The sequence below is a fragment of the Salvelinus fontinalis genome, chromosome 17, assembly GCF_029448725.1.
Source record: "Salvelinus fontinalis isolate EN_2023a chromosome 17, ASM2944872v1, whole genome shotgun sequence".
NCBI lineage: Eukaryota > Metazoa > Chordata > Actinopteri > Salmoniformes > Salmonidae > Salvelinus > Salvelinus fontinalis.
In genome coordinates this window covers 28,735,305-28,753,544 of record NC_074681.1, presented here as the reverse complement: position 1 = coordinate 28,753,544, position 18,240 = coordinate 28,735,305, and the positions used below count along the sequence as shown (strand labels likewise).

Genomic DNA, 18,240 nt, shown 5'->3' with positions numbered 1-18,240 from the left:
ACAGTCAACTTAGTGTATGTAAACTTCTGACCCACTGGAATTGTGATACAGTGAATTATAAGTGAAATAATCTGTCTGTAAACAATTGTTGGAAAAATTCCTTGTGTCATGCACAAAGTAGATGTCCTAACCGACTTGCCAAAACTATGGTTTTTTTGTGGAGTGGTTGAAAAACGAGTTTTATTGGCTCCAACATAAGTGTATGTAAACTTCCGACTTCAACTGTATATATCTTTCAACACACATGCATGCACACTCACGAACACGCACTAACACTATATTGACCTTGTGTGTTTTTGGTGCTTGTGTTTGTCCAGTGGGTGTCAGTCATGCACAGAGGATTTGGTTTTAGTAACAAGTTCTGTTGTTTTACTCTGCTTAGGTTAATTTCAGTCCCCATAAATTCTTCCCAACCTGTTCTCTCTGCTAATATAATCTTCATATTCACCACAGTAATCTGTGTTAGTTTGATTATGAATCATATGTTGACCTTCCAGATTAGATAAAATAATACTCTTAAATAATACTCTTAACAAAAAAACTACAGCGAATTCACACAATTCACACAATTATCTTAAAATGTGTAACCCTTTCCAAAATGGCTGAATATTTCATTCAGTTCTTCATAGATATTTCATATGGCTCAAAGCCTCATCAGATTCAGCAGTTCAACACTGCTGTCACGGCCAGCTCCTAGAGAGCTCATCACCGAAATCTATTTTTTATTTCATCTGCCAGAAAAAGAGATCTCTGAGAAAAATGGTATGCCATCCACTCCGCGACAGAAGATAAGCTTGATAAAAGTGGATTTGTCAAAAACAATGAAAGGGAACTGAGCCGTCTTGAGTTTTAGACTGAAATAGCCATTCTTCTTCTTCCTGGCAGCTCCTTATAGCACCAGTGTCTGATAAGGTCCTTTTCCTCTCCGTTTTAGTTCTCCCTCTTATCATTTAGAAAAACACAGGGCAGAGTTGTACAAAGGCCAACAACACTGAAAAATGAATTCAACATTTATATGGGCCTGACATAAATGTTTTATGTCTGTAAATGTGCCTGGGTGCTTTTGTTGTTTGTTGGTAGGAGTCAGATAGTATCACCGCTATGGGTTACTGTTTGCTGTACACTTTGGATTGGATCTAGCTAAAACTATTTGCTGTACCGTATCCACTCACAGTCCCATACATGATGTTTAAAAACCCTAGGAATATGCTGTGCTTACACTCCTATTCATAACAACAGGGATTATCAGATCAGGGCCTGCATTCACAAAGTGCCTCAGAATAGGAGTGCTGATATAGGATCAGTTACCGTTCCCTTGTCTGTGTGTTCTCCCCTCTGTGGTGTGTGTGTGTGTGTGTGTGTGTGTGGTGCTACAGGAGCTGATCCTGGATGCAGAAGACACGTGGATCCGTCTGGAGGGCCTGGCAGAGACCACAGAATACACTGTGAGGTTGCAGGCTGCCAGGGGATTAGAGACCAGCGATATTATCTCTACGGCCTTCACAACAGGTAAACACACATGCACGCACACACACAAGCGGACACACATGCTCACAAACACACACACACACACACACATACACACACACACACACACACACACACACACACACACACACACACACACACACACACACACACACACACACACACACACACACACACACACACACACACACACACACACACACACACACACACACACACACACACCATTCATCCCCACTCCATACTTTATCCAGATTTCAGGCATATTCAATAAGCATCTCATCTAGCTGATCTAGAATCAAATCCCCCCTGGCCATATAATCTTATTCATTATGATCTAAAAAACAGACCCTATATCAGCAGTCCTACTATGACACACTTTATGAATACAGGCCCAGTCCTCGTCATTCTCCATTATGTTGAGCTGATGTCATGTGTTCTGTTCTTCTCCGCTCCAGGAAACCGTCTGTTTGCCACCCCTCAGAACTGTGCCCAGCATCTGCTGAACGGGGAGTCCCTGAGCGGCGTCTACACCATCTACATCAACAGAGATGCCAATCAGGGAGTGCAGGTCTACTGTGATATGACCACAGACGACGGAGGCTGGATCGTAAGTGTCTCATAGCAGGAGATATACCTTGCAGACAAAACCCCAACAACACCCAACATTATAGTGCATAGGGTGCCATTTGGAACATGTACTTTGTCAATATGTACAGTTGTGGCCAAACGTTTTGAGAAGGACACAAATATTAATTTTCACAAAGTCTGCTGCCTCAGTTTGTAGGATGGCAATTTGCATATACTCCAGAATGTTATGAAGAGTGATCAGATGAATTGCAATTAATTGTAAAGTCCCTCTTTGCCATGCAAATGAACTGAATCCCCCAAAAACATTTCCACTGCATTTCAGCCCTGCCACAAATAGACCAGCTGACCTCATGTCAGTGATTCTCTCGTTAACACAGGTGTAAGTGTTGACGAGGACAAGGCTGGAGATCACTCTGTCATGCTGATTGAGTTCGAATAACAGACTGGAAGCGTCAAAAGGAGGGTGGTGCTTGGAATCATTGTTCTTCCTCTGTCAATCATGGTTACCTGCAAGGAAACACGTGCCGGCATCATTGCTTTGCACAAAAAGGGCTTCACAGGCAAGGATATTGCTGCCAGAAAGATTGCACCTAAATCAACCATTTATCGGATCATCAAGAACTTCAAGGAGAGCAGTTAAATTGTTGTGAAGAAGGCTTCAGGGCACCAAAGAAAGTCCAGCAAACGCCAGGACCGTCTCCTAAAGTTGATTCAGCTGCGGGATCGGGGCACCACCAGTACAGAGCTTGCTCAGGAATGGCAGCAGGCAGGTGTGAGTGCATCTGCAAGCACAGTGAGGCAAAGGCTTTTGGAGGATGGCCTGGTGTCAAGAAGAGCAGCAAAGAAGCCACTTCTCTCCAGGAAAAACATTAGGGACAGACTGATATTCTGCAAAAGGTACAGGGATTGGACTGCTGAGGACTGGGGTAAAGTCATTTTCTCTGATGAATCCCCTTTCCGATTGTTCGGTGCATCCGGGAAAAAGCTTGTCCGGAGAAGACAAGGTGAGCGCTACCATCAGTCCTGTGTTATGCCAACAGTAAAGCATCCTGAGACCATTCATGTGTGGGGTTGCTTTTGCCTAAGAACACAGCCATGAATGAAGAATGGTACCAACACATCCTCCGAGAGCAACTCCTCCCAACCATCCAGGAACAGTTTGGTGTCGAACAATGCCTTTTCCAGCATGATGTAGCACCTTGCCATAAGGCAAAATTGATAACTAAGTGGCTCGGGGAACATCGATATTTTGGGTCCATGGCCAGGAAACTCCCCAGATCTTAACCCCATTGAGAACTTGTGGTCAATCCTCAAGAGGCGGGTGGACAAAACAAAACCCCACAAATTCTGACAAACTCCAAGCATTGATTATGCAATAATGGGCTGCCATCAGTCAGGATGTGGCCCGGAAGTTAATTGACAGCATGCCAGGGCGGATTGCAGAGGTCTTGAAAAAGAAGGGTCAACACTGCAAATATTGACTCTTTGCATCAACTTCATGTAATTGTCAATAAAAGTCTTTGACACTTATGAAATGCTTGTAATTATACTTCAGTATTCAATAGTAACTTCTGACAAAAATATCTAAAGACACTGAAGCAGCAAACTTAGTTGAAATTAATGTTTGTGTCATTCTCAAAACTTTTGGCCACGACTGTAGGTGGAATCAAAGTGTTGCCACCTAGTCTTCACTCTGTATCTGGTCTGTGCTCCAGGTGTTCCAACGTCGTCAGAATGGCCTTACCGACTTCTCCAGGAAGTGGAGTGACTACAGGGTTGGCTTTGGGAACCTAGAGGATGAATTTTGGCTCGGTAAGTTTTCTCAACAGCTCATTTCAGCCCCATAACACTTATTATGAGGTATCTCTCGGGGCAACTTAACGCTCTAGAAAGATACCCCCACTCTTGGGGTAGAGTATGAAGTTTTGTACACTATTTAATATAGGAATAGGGGCCTTTGTGTTTGTGTTGCAGTCTCTGCTCCTGCTTATCTCTCCCACAGCAGAATTAACAGTTGACTTAATTTACACATTTGTTTCTAGTCTGTTGTTCCTAGTCTGTTGTTTCAAGTCTCTCTCTCTCTCTCTCCTCTCTTTCTTTCATTACTTCACTTCACAAATACTAGCTCTGTGATTTATTAATGGATGTATTCAGCTCTCATTTCTCTCTGAGATTACATGGTAATTGTTTTTCATAAATGCTTTGATTTTGATACAAAACAAAAGGGCTCTCTCCTTTGATGCACTCTGGAATATTTCTGCAAAATTCATTATTACATCCATAATTATATTCATTAGAAAAGCTAGAAATGAACAATGTTTCTTCATGGGCTAGTTTTCATGTTGTTGTTTTTGTAAATAGATAAAAGATGACGTCAACATCAATATTTCATAGCAGAGATCCCAACCTTGAGAACTCGTTTTTGTACTTTTATTAGAAAAATAGAATAACAGTAGAGTACACTTTCATAACCAAAAAAATGATTGTTAATGAATATATCCATTAGAACGCGTGTCAAACTCATTCCACTGAGGGCCGAGTGTCTGCGGGTTTTCTCTCCTCCCTTGTACTGGATTGATGAATTAAGATGACTAATTAGTAAAGAACTCCCCTCACCTGGTTGTCTAGGTCTTATCCTGGTTGTCTAGGTCTTATCCTGGTTGTCTAGGTCTTATCCTGGTTGTCTAGGTCTTATCCTGGTTGTCTAGGTCTTAATTGAAAGGAAAAACCAAAAACCCACAGACACTAGACCCTCCAAGGAATGAGTTTGACACCCCTGCTTTAGAACATTGCAGAATATCGATGACCCTGCAGAACATTAGTCTCCAGTCTTTGTCATGCCTCTTTCTATGTCACCAATTGCCACTACGTTCCTACCCAAGCTGTACTTCAGTATATCATCTACTAATGACACACAGATCCAATGTGCTGGGAAACCAGTATGAATCCTGACTCATTCCTGATTGGTAAAAGCTAAAAGCTCTTCTCACCCAGTAGACATTCCTTATGACCTGTTTAATTTCTGCTGACTCATTGCTGTGCTCACTCCTGCTGGGGACGGTAGGCGTCAGCTCTGGCTGAGCCAGGCTGCATTCCAAATGGCTCCCTATTTCCTATATAGTGCACAACTTTTGACCAAAGTGTTGCAGTGTACAGTATAGGAAATAGGGTGCCATTTAGGAAGCCGCTCCAGTCTACACTGCCAGACCCATCCCATATCCCCTGTCTGTCATTAACTACACAGTAGGAGGTCACCTCTGGCTCTGGCAAGCACACCCAATGCTCCTCCTTGCCCAGTCTCATACTAATAGATAACTGTCTGTCCACACTGCAAAAACACCTCCTGCCATGACAGGAGCACTGTAGCCATGTACTGTACCATTCCTGTGACTGACACTGATATGGTATAGTTATGACCTCAAGAGGAGAATAGTGGTGCTCTCAGAGGACATCATAGTGTGCTTCAGATGATGTAAGCACACCGCACCTGATCTTTTTTTTTATCCGACATCGTGCCGCACAGACTGTGTGTTAGACCTGGGAGACAAAATGACATTTGGTTTAATTATCCTGCTATGGACAGAATAGCTCTTCCTGCAGGGAAACACTTCACATTAAGGTTGCCTCACAGTGAAGAAACAGGAATTAACGGATGCTACTATCAGTAGTTGAAAACAGAACATTTTCATTTCAGTTGCGGTTCTATCCATTAGTCTGACTCACTAACCCGACCCTGGCCAAATATATTGTCAATTTGAGGACCTATTATAAAGAAACTGACGCAGTTGTGCAATTTGCGATCATTATCGCTCTTTTTAATTTGCCCCTTAATGTCTGTAGAAGTGTAGGAGTAAGCTGGGTAATAAAATGATAAGAGATATTAATTTATGAGATATAATGAGAACAGAATACAGCCTCCAAATGCATTTTTAATCCTGCTGGCTATTTCTAATCAAGCTGACGCAAAAGCTTTGCTATCAGGTTAATAGCAGATGATCCTGCATTATGCACTGGCAAATTGGACTTCACTCAATGTTTAACAAATCTTATTACACCAATTGCTTTTCCCCTGTCACCAGGGATTTATTTTGTTTGTAATGCCGATTGTATCTTTTGCTGACATGTCGGAGCCCGAGCCCAGTTTCTCCCTCGTTCAGCCCAATGCTTATCATCAGATGCTTCAAGTTTTTCGTGGGGTAAAAAAAAAATGCTATCTGCTATCATGAGGCATCTACAACATCATATGATTTCTAGCTTGAGGTTAAACTTGAAACATCCCTGCCAAGTGGGGAGATTTGTTATCTTGGGAAAGCAAGGTCTAATCTCCCTGGTCCTTATCACAGCCTGGCTGGGCTCTGGGCTGGCAGCAGCAGCAGCAGCAAGGCCAAATGGACCAAAGACTGTTGACTGGAAGATATGGACAAATTTCACTTCACTGTACTCTCATCGCAAATTTCACTTCACTTCACTCTTATCTCTATGTCATTTCCTGTGTGCGTCGGTTCTTACCATGCCAAGGTGCAGGTAGAAGTTAATGTCAGACTTGAGTGAGTTAATTAAGCAATAAGGCCCGAGGAGGTGTGGTAATTGGCCAATGTACCACGGCTAAGGGCTGTTCTTAAGCCCGACGCAACGTGGAGTGCCTGGACACAGCGCTTAGCTTTGGTATATTGGCCATATATCAGAAACCCCTGAGGTGACTTATTGCTATTATAAACTTGTTACCAACGTAATTAGAGCAGTAAAAATAAATGTTTTGTCATACCTGTCAGCATATCAGCATTCAGGGCTCGAACCACCCAGTTTATAATTTGAACAGCCATTGGTTATCTCTTTTTCTTCTTCAGGTTTGGACAACATACAGAAGCTTGCAGCCCAAGGTCGCTACGAGCTCCGGATCGACATGAAGGATGGCCAGGAGTCTGTCTATGCCAACTATGACAAGTTCGCCATCGGAGATGCCAGGAATTTTTACAAACTCAGGATAGGAGAGTATAATGGCACAGCTGGTAAGCATTTACACTGCTCAAAAAAATAAAGGGAACACTTAAACAACACAATGTAACTCCAAGTCAATCACACTTCTGTGAAATCAAACTGTCCACTTAGGAAGCAACACTGATTGACAATACATTTCACATGCTGTTGTGCAAATGGAATAGACAAAAGGTGGAAATTATAGGCAATTAGCAAGACACCCCCCAATAAAGGAATGGTTCTGCAGGTGGTGACCACAGACCACTTCTCAGTTCCTATGCTTCCTGGCTGATGTTTTGGTCACTTTTGAATTCTGGCGGTGCTTTCACTCTAGTGGTAGCATGAGACGGAGTCTACAACCCACAAAAGTGGCTCAGGTAGTGCAGTTCATCCAGGATGGCACATCAATGCGAGCTGTGGCAAAAAGGTTTGCTGTGTCTGTCAGCGTAGTGTCCAGAGCATGGAGGCGCTACTAGGAGACAGGCCAGTACATCAGGAGACGTGGAGGAGGCCGTAGGAGGGCAACAACCCAGCAGCAGGACCGCTACCTCCGCCTTTGTGCAAGGAGGTGCACTACCAGAGCCCTGCAAAATGACCTCCAGCAGGCCACAAATGTGCAAATGTGGCCTGCTGGAGGTCATTTTGCAGAGCTCTGGTAGTGCACCTCCTTGCACAAAGGCGGAGGTAGCGGTCCTGCTGCTGGGTTGTTGCCCTCCTACGGCCTCCTCCACGTCTCCTGATGTACTGGCCTGTCTCCTGGTAGCGCCTCCATGCTCTGGACACTACGCTGACAGACACAGCAAACCTTTTTGCCACAGCTCGCATTGATATGCCATCCTGGATGAACTGCACTACCTGAGCCACTTGTGTGGGTTGTAGACTCCGTCTCATGCTACCACTAGAGTGAAAGCACCGCCAGCATTCAAAAGTGACCAAAACATCAACCAGGAAGCATAGGACCTGAGAAGTGGTCTGTGGTCACCACCTGCAGAACCACTGCTTTATTGGGGGTGTCTTGCTAATTGCCTATAATTTCCACCTTTTGTCTATTCCATTTGCACAACAGCATGTGAAATGTATTGTCAATCAGTGTTGCTTCCTAAGTGGACAGTTTGATTTCACAGAAGTGTGATTGACTTGGAGTTACATTGTGTTGTTTAAGTGTTCCCTTTATTTTTTTGAGCAGTGTATTTACACTCTACTCTATGTGGCACTGATTTAAGATCAAGCAACTGATCGGCAGGTAGCCTAGTGGTTAGAGTGTTGGGCCAGTAACTGGAAGGTTGCTGGATCGAATCCCCGAGCTGACAAGGTACAAATCTGTCATTCTCCGCCTGAGCAAGGCAATTAACCCACTGTTCCCTGGGCACTGAAGATGTGGATGTTGATTAAGGCAGCCCCCCCCTCTGATTCAGAGGGTTTGGGTTCAAATGCGGAAGACACATTTAATTTGAATGCATTCAGTACAACTGACTAGGTATCCCTATTAAATGTACAGTATATTACTTTTAACAGTGAAGAGATGCTTAATACTGAACCCGATAGCCTAGCAGTTAAAGGTTGTTAGCTCAAATCCCGAACTGACAAGGTGAAGAATCTGTCATTCTGCTCTTGATCGAGGCAGGTAACCAGTCCCCGTCCCCCCCACAACAGCAGCTCCCTTGGCGCCCAATGTGGCAGCCCCCCAAACCTCTCCAATTTAGAGGAGTTGGATTAAAAGAGGAAGTCAAGTATTGGTTGGACCTAGTGTGCAATTGACGATCAAAATACATTTATTTAGAAAACCATAAAAGCCATTCTCTTCCATCTCTCTTATGGTGTCTTGAAGGAAAAGTACTTATTTAAACCCATCCACCCACCGCGTTGCTCCAGCCCTGCAGTATTATTCAGTTCAGACTGTCAGTGTGCCCATGTCTTGTGCTGCTTCCTTCTATTTAATTTATTTCCATTCCCTGTCACAGGGGACGCACTGATCTATCACCAAGGCCGTCCCTTCTCCACCAAGGACAGAGACAATGACATTGCTGTGACCAACTGTGCTCTGTCCTACAAAGGAGCCTGGTGGTACAAAAACTGCCATCGGGCCAACCTGAATGGAAAATATGGCGAGTCGAGACACAGTCAGGTGAGTGTCCCTGTTCTCCATACCGAGACTGAGCGGTGACGACTGACATTAAAGACCACAGTCCCTGTCATTTCAATTAGAGACATAAAGAAAGTGAAGGCAGTAAGGCCAGCTCCTTTGTATTATACTTTAAAGCTCCTGCTGCTTTTCCACCAGTGTGATTTTGTTAAAAAGTACAAATCTTGTAAAGAGCTTTTGGTGAGGCTACTACAAAAGGCTTGCAACATCACACAAATTCAACAGTTTCCCAATCTCCTGAACCTTATGATGACATGAAATGAAAGCAGAAAGACTTAACAAGAGGAACTAACTACATTGTACTGTAGGTAAGATAGACTGTCTGCATACTTTATCCACTAATTGAATGCTGAGCTACAATGACCACAGTGAGTTCAAACCACAAAATAGAATGAACATTTGTTCCAATGTCCAAAATGTTGCTGAACATTTCAATACTATAGGAAAAGGTTGGTCTGATAATAAGGAGAAAGCCGAGGATGTTACATTCAAATTAGAAGTGAACTGTCCATTTCAGAACAATATCTAAACCTATCTCACTTGGCACATATGCAATATGTAATCGAACGTTACATAACTAATATGTCAGTGTAGGTTTCTAACCAATGTCCTCTCTTGATCTTATAGGGTATCAACTGGCATAACTGGAAGGGTCATGAGTTCTCTATCCCATTCGTGGAGATGAAGATGAGGCCATTTAACTACCGCAGCATCAGTGGCAAGCGAAGGAGGTCCACTCCTCCAGAATAAACCCCTTACCCCTGTACACTCTTACCCCCAATCCAGTTAGCTGTTCCCACTTTTACATAAGGCTGAAAGACAATAGGATGAGCTATGTCATTTATTAAAACAATTGAATGACAATGGTTATGTTTGCTAGCCCGGAAAACCAGACTGAATTCAGTTCTGTTTCGTGTTTGTTTCACTCCACTAGTGAAACGAGTGAAACATAGTGTGAGTCAATCTGAGTTTTGAGGCTACTGTATCTATTTGCTAATATAGGAAGAGATGTAAACCACTGGGTTTTTGTGTTTAGCCAGTTTCCCTGTCCTGGTGAGCTCAGAGTGGAGTTCATGAACTTCTCTATCTATAAAATACGAGTACATGAGAGCTAGGATTATTTCTCCCGTTTAAAATAGTAATTTTAACCAAATTCTATATGCCCATAAACATGTAAGATATCTCTATTTTTATAACTGATATGGTAAAAGTCCATTTATTACATGATATGATTTGATGCCTTGTTATTGAGATTTTTATTGAAATAGCAACCCTCCATGAGTTTTATAGACAAATGCCTGCATGGAGCAATTCATTGGACATAGACAAAACATTGTCACTCATAATGACCTAATCAGTATTAGCCATCACCAAGTGACATACTGTACCAGCCTGTAGTAGTGGATTCAACATCAGTTATTTATATATTTATGTCCATGTGTTCAATTTACTTTTGAATGTGAAATAAAATCCAAAATCCACACCATGATTGGAATGGAAGAAACGTTGAGCAATGATTGTGCTCAACTTGAAATGTACAAGCTTATCTCCAGTGCCCATTTATTAAGAAAATAACAGTGAGCAAGTTATTTGCACTGAGGTTATACATAGTATGACCACTGTCATTCAATACCGGTCTTTATACTGCCCTGCATAACTCAAATATATAACATTATTAACCAATATTCACACACGGTATTCTCCACATACGGTATTCCAAATCCACAAACAAATATAGAGTGGTATAAAGATACTGTATATGAATTAGCACTCTCAAATGTTCCCCATTATGTTACTTGCAGTGATGGTGCTAATAATTGTTCAGACATGAAACCAAAGATTTGCTGAAGAGAAACTGTCAACAGTGTAACCTCATCCTCACTTCAGCAGATTTTTTGGGGGGATACTTGGTTTTAATCTCATAAACAATTGTCATGGTTACATTCTGAGCACTTGTTCTTTGTCAGTATTATTTGAAACTGGTAAGCTCATTTATACACAGTTATTATGTTGTGGTGTTCAATAGTCGTCCTATATACAGTACATTCTTCCTGTCTTACCCGTATTTACTGTCTAACTGTGTTACGCCACCAGAGCAAGTAACATTTGGCCTGCTATAGCGAACCCCTTTGTCCTCAATGTACATTTGATGGATGAATACACTGTATTTCTACTTATCCAATCATTTTCATCAAACCATTTCATTTACTATTTTGTGGTTTTTATTGCCCAATTAACTTTATTTTCTCTCACCCAATCTCTACAAACTCTACCAGCCACACAGTGTGTTTGTAACATAATAACTGTGTATGTTTTTGGTTATTCACTGCCCTTTAGACTTGATGACTTAAAACATTGGTGATTGTCCATCCTGTAGACTGCTGGTACTAATATATTGGTACAGGAATCAGTAGCTTTATGAAATGCTGATACTACTTCCCCTATTGTTCTAATCATAGTTGTTAAGACAGACTTGTTTTGAGAAGGGAGGAGCCTACTGCATGCTAACAGTATGAGCAACACCTCCATGGTATTAACAAATGTGTAATGAGAATATTATTGTATTTAAGTGTTGAATTTCTCCTCAGAATTCCACTTGTCAAGTGTTTCAGAGCTGTTAATGCAATGCATATGAACTCCCTGAGCAAGACATTGTTTAGTTTTTACTAGAATAGGGTGTGTACTTATTTATTAACTACATAGACTAACTACTGTATGTCTCAGTGCATTTTGTGCAAGGAATGAGAGTGATGAAGCTCTGTAGATAACAGATGGAATGTACTGTATGTAACAAAAGAGGTGTCTCTTTCGGCAAATCCTGGTGTGCCCAAATTCTAACCCGAATGCTTATTGACTCCTCCCCAAAAAATGTCACGCTGTCTTTCAGAATTTATAATTGTCAATCAATCAGAATTATACAGCGTTATTGTCCACAAGACATTTGGTTAGGTGAGGTGTTCTGACAAGATTATCCTGAAGGCCTATTCCAAACTTTAGGACATGTATACTGTAGTTCTTATTTATGTTATGATTCCTTTCTGCAAGTCATAGCCTTTTCCTTCAAACCCCTGTTACGCTTGTCAGTATGTCAACCCCCAGAATCTCTGCCAAGAATTCAAGTCTGAGCTGGTAAAGTTATGTTTCAATTGGAGTGACTAAATCCCCTTACCTATTTTGATGTTGTTTCAGGGGAGCAAAAGAGAGAATATCTACAAAATTCTGCTTGAATCTTGAATGAAAGGTATTAGAGCGTTAAGACACTGTTGTGCATTGGCTTGTGATGTAATAGAACATCTAGCTATTGAGGGAACCTCAAATACAAATGCATGTAATCAATGATGGCTGCGAAAATGCTGAGTGCTAAAAGAATATAAACAGATCGCGGAATACTGAAGAGGGTAATAAAAGCGACATAAACTCTTCACAGAAGAAAATGTATTGTCAGTAAGAAAGATAATAGAATCTCAATATGCTGAATATAAAGTTATTTTTCGTGCCTTTGCACTTCAGGACTACTGTAGACAACACATTGTACATATGTGATAGGAATAGTATACGCGATGCTGTTACTAACTCCATAAGCTGTGAAAACCGAGTCATGTAGATCAAGTATACCTCTCCCAGGTGTCGTCAGACCTCCAGCAGACATCGCTGAAGCAGAATAATATGTTGAATAATGTGATTACCACTTACGTTTTGGGGGAAACAGTCTGGCCCCTTATACCTGCCATTATTGTTCCTACTATTGCTTCCATGCCATCACTTGAAGGAGGGTGAATGTATAGTTCTGACTATAGAATGGAATAACTAGAATGGGAATAACACAGACCACTGTGATTCTATTTCTATGGTTCTGATGCCTCATACAGCCATGAGTAGAAACATATTTTGACATAATAGGACTGCAGTTCACCACATAATCAACCTCGCAGAATATACTCTAATGCTTTAATCACAGTTCATCACAGTCCATATGTAAATGAACTAAGGGACAATTGCATGGCTGTACAAAAATCATGCAGATTGTGGGTGAATTACCCCATCACTTTAAGATGATTACATGGGCCTAGAATAATAAGTGCTTCGACATGGATATGTCACATGCCACTCATATTAGATAAGTAAATGATCCAACATTACATTTTTAAAAATCAGAATTACACATTTAACCTATTGATATGCTGTAGGACTAATATTGCTGTTACCCTCTTAGTATGCATTCCAAGTGAATGTTATTGCTGTTGCTCTACCCAGGAGCTGTGGTAGGAGGATCAGATCAATAGGTGAATTTGAGGTGCATCCCATATGGCACCCTATTCCCTATTTTGTGCACTACTTTTGTCCAGAGCCCTATGGCCATGGTCAAAAGTAGCTCAGTTGGGCAGAGCCCTATGGTCCTGGTCAAATGTAGTTTACTAAATAGGAAACAGGGTGCCATTTGGGACACAGCCTGTTTTCGACCGCCATAACCAGAGGCCAAGTTAACATGTGGTCTGCTCTTCTATTTGAACAGATGAGATACTATAAAGTATCTCTCTGTTTTATCTGGTGCACAGCATGCAGATCTTTGCATTTACATCTGAGAGAAAGTTTGAAGATTTTTCTGTGTGAGGAGGGGAGTGTAATCAAAAGACTGCATTTATCCAACAATGTTGAGAACAGACTTCACTCTATTAATCATTTGCATAGCAGATGGAACAAGATAATCTAGTGTTTCAGAATTGTCAGTCTTCCCCCCGATTACTTTACCTATCACAGGTTCACAATGCACTGGAGCAACAACTCACACTGGATCACAACTCAAACCCACAATCTGTTCCTTTGTTGTGTGATTTAATCAGGCATAGTTAATGAGTGGAATCATTTCCTGTCCTTTATTTATATAATTGTATTTATGACTACTAGACACAGCTATGTAATTAATTTGTCAGTTGATGCAACATTACTATTTAGCTGAGAAATAGCCACAAGGATTGTTGAAATGTGTACTTTACCTGTTTGGATTAAGATCCCAGTTCTATGTTATCTGTATTATTTGCCATGAAGAATGTGAAGGAAGGTTGGGACTGTGGAAAAGCTCTTTTGATGAGTATCTGGATTGTGTTGGATAATCCTGGATATTACCGATGAGATTAGTTCTAGTTTAACTTAAAACATGTACTGTATAGTTCCTTTTTTAATACATTTTCTACATATTAATAAAATACTCCAATTGTCAATTTTGCTGTTTACAAGTGCAGTTCTTGTTTCAGAAGTCCTTTTTTGTCTCAACTTCATTTCACATGCTTTATAAATAAACACAACAATCTAACAATCATTTCAATCACACCAATAGTTTTTTAAATAATTCACTACTCTTCTTATCTCTTGGCCTATTTTTACAAAGAATGTATTCTCAGTAACTCACACTTATAGTTTGTTGTGATGATGATGGGGTTCTCTGTGGTGGCTGCAGCTAAGGGTCTGCCATCAACCTAGACGCTAACTAAACCACAGAGTCGGAGCCTAACACAGACACGAGCTGTATCCAAAAATGGCACCCTATTCCCATATAGTGCACTACTTTTGACCAGAACCCATAGACCTCTGATCAAAAGTAGTGCACTACATAGTGAATAAGGTCATGACCAGGTCAAGGCCACACAATTTGCATAGGATCATGCTTAAACACACAAAACAGTATCCACTTCAGAATTGTATAATGTTGAACACTATACAGTACTGTAATTTGAGAGCATGCTCATATTTACAGATAAATCGTTTGTAGGCATATAAAAATTACATGTCCTAATTAGTCATTAATTCAATAAAAATGTCTAGCATGCAGAAATGGTCCACTAAATAATGAACAACACAATTACAATTACATGAAGCAGTTATGATTTAAACAGGACAGCATAATACTGTGGAAATGATCAGATATTAGGCCCAAGCCATGGCTAGCTATATTCTGTCCTTATCAAAATATACCATGGATAGCGCTGCTTTTGAAAAACAGAATTATTTCTGCCTTACTGCCTTACTGTGATAAAAAATTATGAACTTGAACCTTTGCCCTATGACAAACAGTAACATTGGGTAAATGTAATTAACGCCTAGGTGTCTGCTGTCTGTTGCGAGCTTGAGCGTAACACCAGAATAGGTTTTCTTATGTGCTGTTAATAACACGTGCACTCCTGCTTAATTGTTCAATTGTCTCATACATACTGTATAAAGATGCCAACCATTAATGGGTCCTGAGGTCCCTTCACCCCTCTTCTAGCCCTCCAGTCATTTCACAGATCACTGGTTTGAATGTGATGAAAGGCGGCACTGTAAAACCAGCCCCAAGACTGGCTGAGCGGCTTGCATTGGCTTCACAACTGACTGAGCCCTGGAAGCAAATTGGGGCTGACAAGTGAATAGGAGGAGGTGCTGCTCCCCGTTGGACTGGGTAATAGTGCCGTAAACACGTTGGCTTAATTGAGAATTGAGGGACGGAAATGGATTGATGCACAGCATTGATACTTCTGACTTAGCTAACATTTAGTAAGCCAGTGGGGCTACTCAACATGAATGCTTGCAGGGCATGAAGAAGACTAGTGACAACTCCATTGGAGGCAGACAAATAAGAGGTGAGAATATTTGGCTGCATGGATTGCTGTCTCTCTCTTGCTTTTTCTCTTCTTGTAGGGTGTGATTCACTCAGTGATCTAGTAAGTTTGTGTGCAAGGTGATGATATCATTAATTGAACTGATCACATGGAGTTGTAGTCCTAAACCTTTGATTGGACAGTATATGGTAGGAAACATCTCGTGATGTGGGGACATACTGTATTACACTTAGCCAATATGTATGGGTTTTTGCATTAAAAAGGAACTATATCTAGTATTAGAGTTAATGTAAGTCAGAGTCTATAGCTTTTCTTTTCTGTATTTCAATGTACTGTAGTACTTGATTAGAGACGGCGTCATTGCTCAACCAATAAGGCTCAGTCCCGATGATCATCTACTCTGACAGCTGTGCTTTTTGGATGTTGCATGCTGTCTGCACAGTGGAGAGAGGAGAGGAAAGACCCAAGTCTAGAAGAAATATTTAGAGCTTTAGTGGTGGTTTAGAACAGGCAGTTGATGTCAGGGCTGCTGACCCACATACTTGATACAGTGGTGCAGCTTAGGTCAGCAACCACAGTGAGACCACATTGTTTTCTCTATTCCCCTCTTAAGGAGAGGGTGTAGTCAGCGAGGAGTGTGATCTGACCGTGAGAATGTAGACTAGTTGCTCATGAACTGAACAGGTGTTTTGACCACGGTTGTAAAATTCCATCAGGTTTCTCAAAATAGCCAGATTTTCCAGAAATTTCAGTTGGAGGATTTTTGCCAAAGTTTTCCAGAATTTTGCAACTCTACCAGCAAATGACTGTAGGCTCATCAATAGCCATGGTTACAAAGGCAAACTATGTCACATGACGGTCGTCATGTGGTCTTCATATGTTGATAAACAGTACATGAAGAGGACATGAAAGACTTAAAACCTCATTAGGATAGGGGGTGCTGTTGTCACTTTTTCTGGAAATCGTGTAATTTTTAAACGGCTTCCTACTCAATTCTTGCTCGTACAATATGCATATTATTATTATTATTGGATAGAAAATAGTCTCTAGTTTCTATAGCCGTTGAAATTTTGTCTCTGAGTGGAACACAACTCATTCTACAGCAATTTCCCTGACATGGAGTCAGATTTCACACATCTTGGCCCCTGATCTGGAGTCAGTTTAAAGGTCCCCGTGAATGCTATGAGGATACAAACACTGCTTACGTCTTCCCCTGGATGTCTTTACGTGATGACGATTTGAATGGAGTCGATTGCGCAATCACAGCCTCTATAAAACAGATCAACGTGTAGGTAGTAACTCTTTTCCAGCTGCGCCAGACGCACGGTGGACACCGACCTGCTCTTTTTCCCTCTTTTTCCAAGCTTTAGTGTAGCCAGTAATATTTCTCCGGTCATGTTTTTACTTGTAATAGGTGTTAAAGACATCATAAGGTAGTTAATTGAAACCGTTTTATAGCAATTTATATCCGTTTAGTGCGATTTTGGGACATTTCTTTCTGAGACACTTTCAACCTCTGGGCACGTTTCCAATTCATGCCGAACGCAGTGGGCATTTCCACATGGGAAGAGGACAGCTTTCGACCAAAAGACGATTAGGCCCAAGAAAGGATTCATTGTCCAAGATTCTGATGGAAGAACAGCTCAAAGTAAGAACAATTTTTTATGATAAATCGTGTTTCTGTCGAAAAATGTTAATCGCTTATGCCGCCATTTTGTTAGATGTAGCTTCGCTTGGCGCAAACTGTATTGAAAAGTAAGGATAATTTAAAAAATGTAAATCAGCGATTGTATTAAGAATTAAATTGTCTATCAATCGCTGTCCACCCTATATTTTTTAGTCACGTTTATGAGTATTTATGTATACGACTAGATCACTGTCTAATATGGCGCACGACATTTTCTGACCAGCTGGGCTACTTTTGTCATTGTCTAACCATGATTTTGGTGGCTAAATATGCACATTTTCGAACAAACTCTATATGAATGTTGTAATATGATGTTACAGGAGTGTCATCTGAAGAATTCTGAGAAGGTTAGTGAAAAATGGTATAGATTTTGGCGATGTTGACGTTATCGCTCTCTTTGGCTAGAATCAATGCTCTGGTAATGTTTGCACATGTGGTATGCTAATATAACGATTTATTGTGTTTTCGCTGTAAGACACTTAGAAAATCTGAAATATTGTCTGTATTCACAGGATCTGTGTCTTTCGATTAGTGTATGCTGTGTATTTTTACAAAATGTTTTATGATTAGTAATTAGGTAAACACGTTGCTCTATGTATTTATTCTAGTCGAGTTGTGACGTGGGTGCAATTGTAAACTATGATTTCTACCTGAAATATGCACATTTTTCTAACAAAACCTATCCTATACCATAAATATGTTATCAGACTGTCATCTGATGAGGTTTTTTCTTGGTTAGTGGCTATCAATATCTTAGTTTA

At 40.9% G+C, this 18,240-nt stretch overlaps 1 protein-coding gene across 2 annotated transcripts in view; it reads left to right on the top strand.

Annotated features, from left to right (window-relative positions):
* Positions 1 to 14,418, top strand: part of LOC129814118 (tenascin-R-like) — a 139,732-nt gene extending 125,314 nt beyond the window's left edge. For both annotated transcript variants that reach the window (XM_055866928.1, XM_055866927.1), the window contains exons 17-22: positions 1,377 to 1,509; positions 1,947 to 2,098; positions 3,795 to 3,891; positions 6,927 to 7,088; positions 9,018 to 9,181; positions 9,827 to 14,418. In XM_055866928.1, the coding sequence (XP_055722903.1) occupies positions 1,377 to 1,509; positions 1,947 to 2,098; positions 3,795 to 3,891; positions 6,927 to 7,088; positions 9,018 to 9,181; positions 9,827 to 9,949 (831 nt within the window). In that variant the 3' untranslated portion in view covers positions 9,950 to 14,418. The remainder of the gene's footprint in view (positions 1 to 1,376; positions 1,510 to 1,946; positions 2,099 to 3,794; positions 3,892 to 6,926; positions 7,089 to 9,017; positions 9,182 to 9,826) is intronic.
* Positions 14,419 to 18,240: the final 3,822 nt, after the last annotated feature.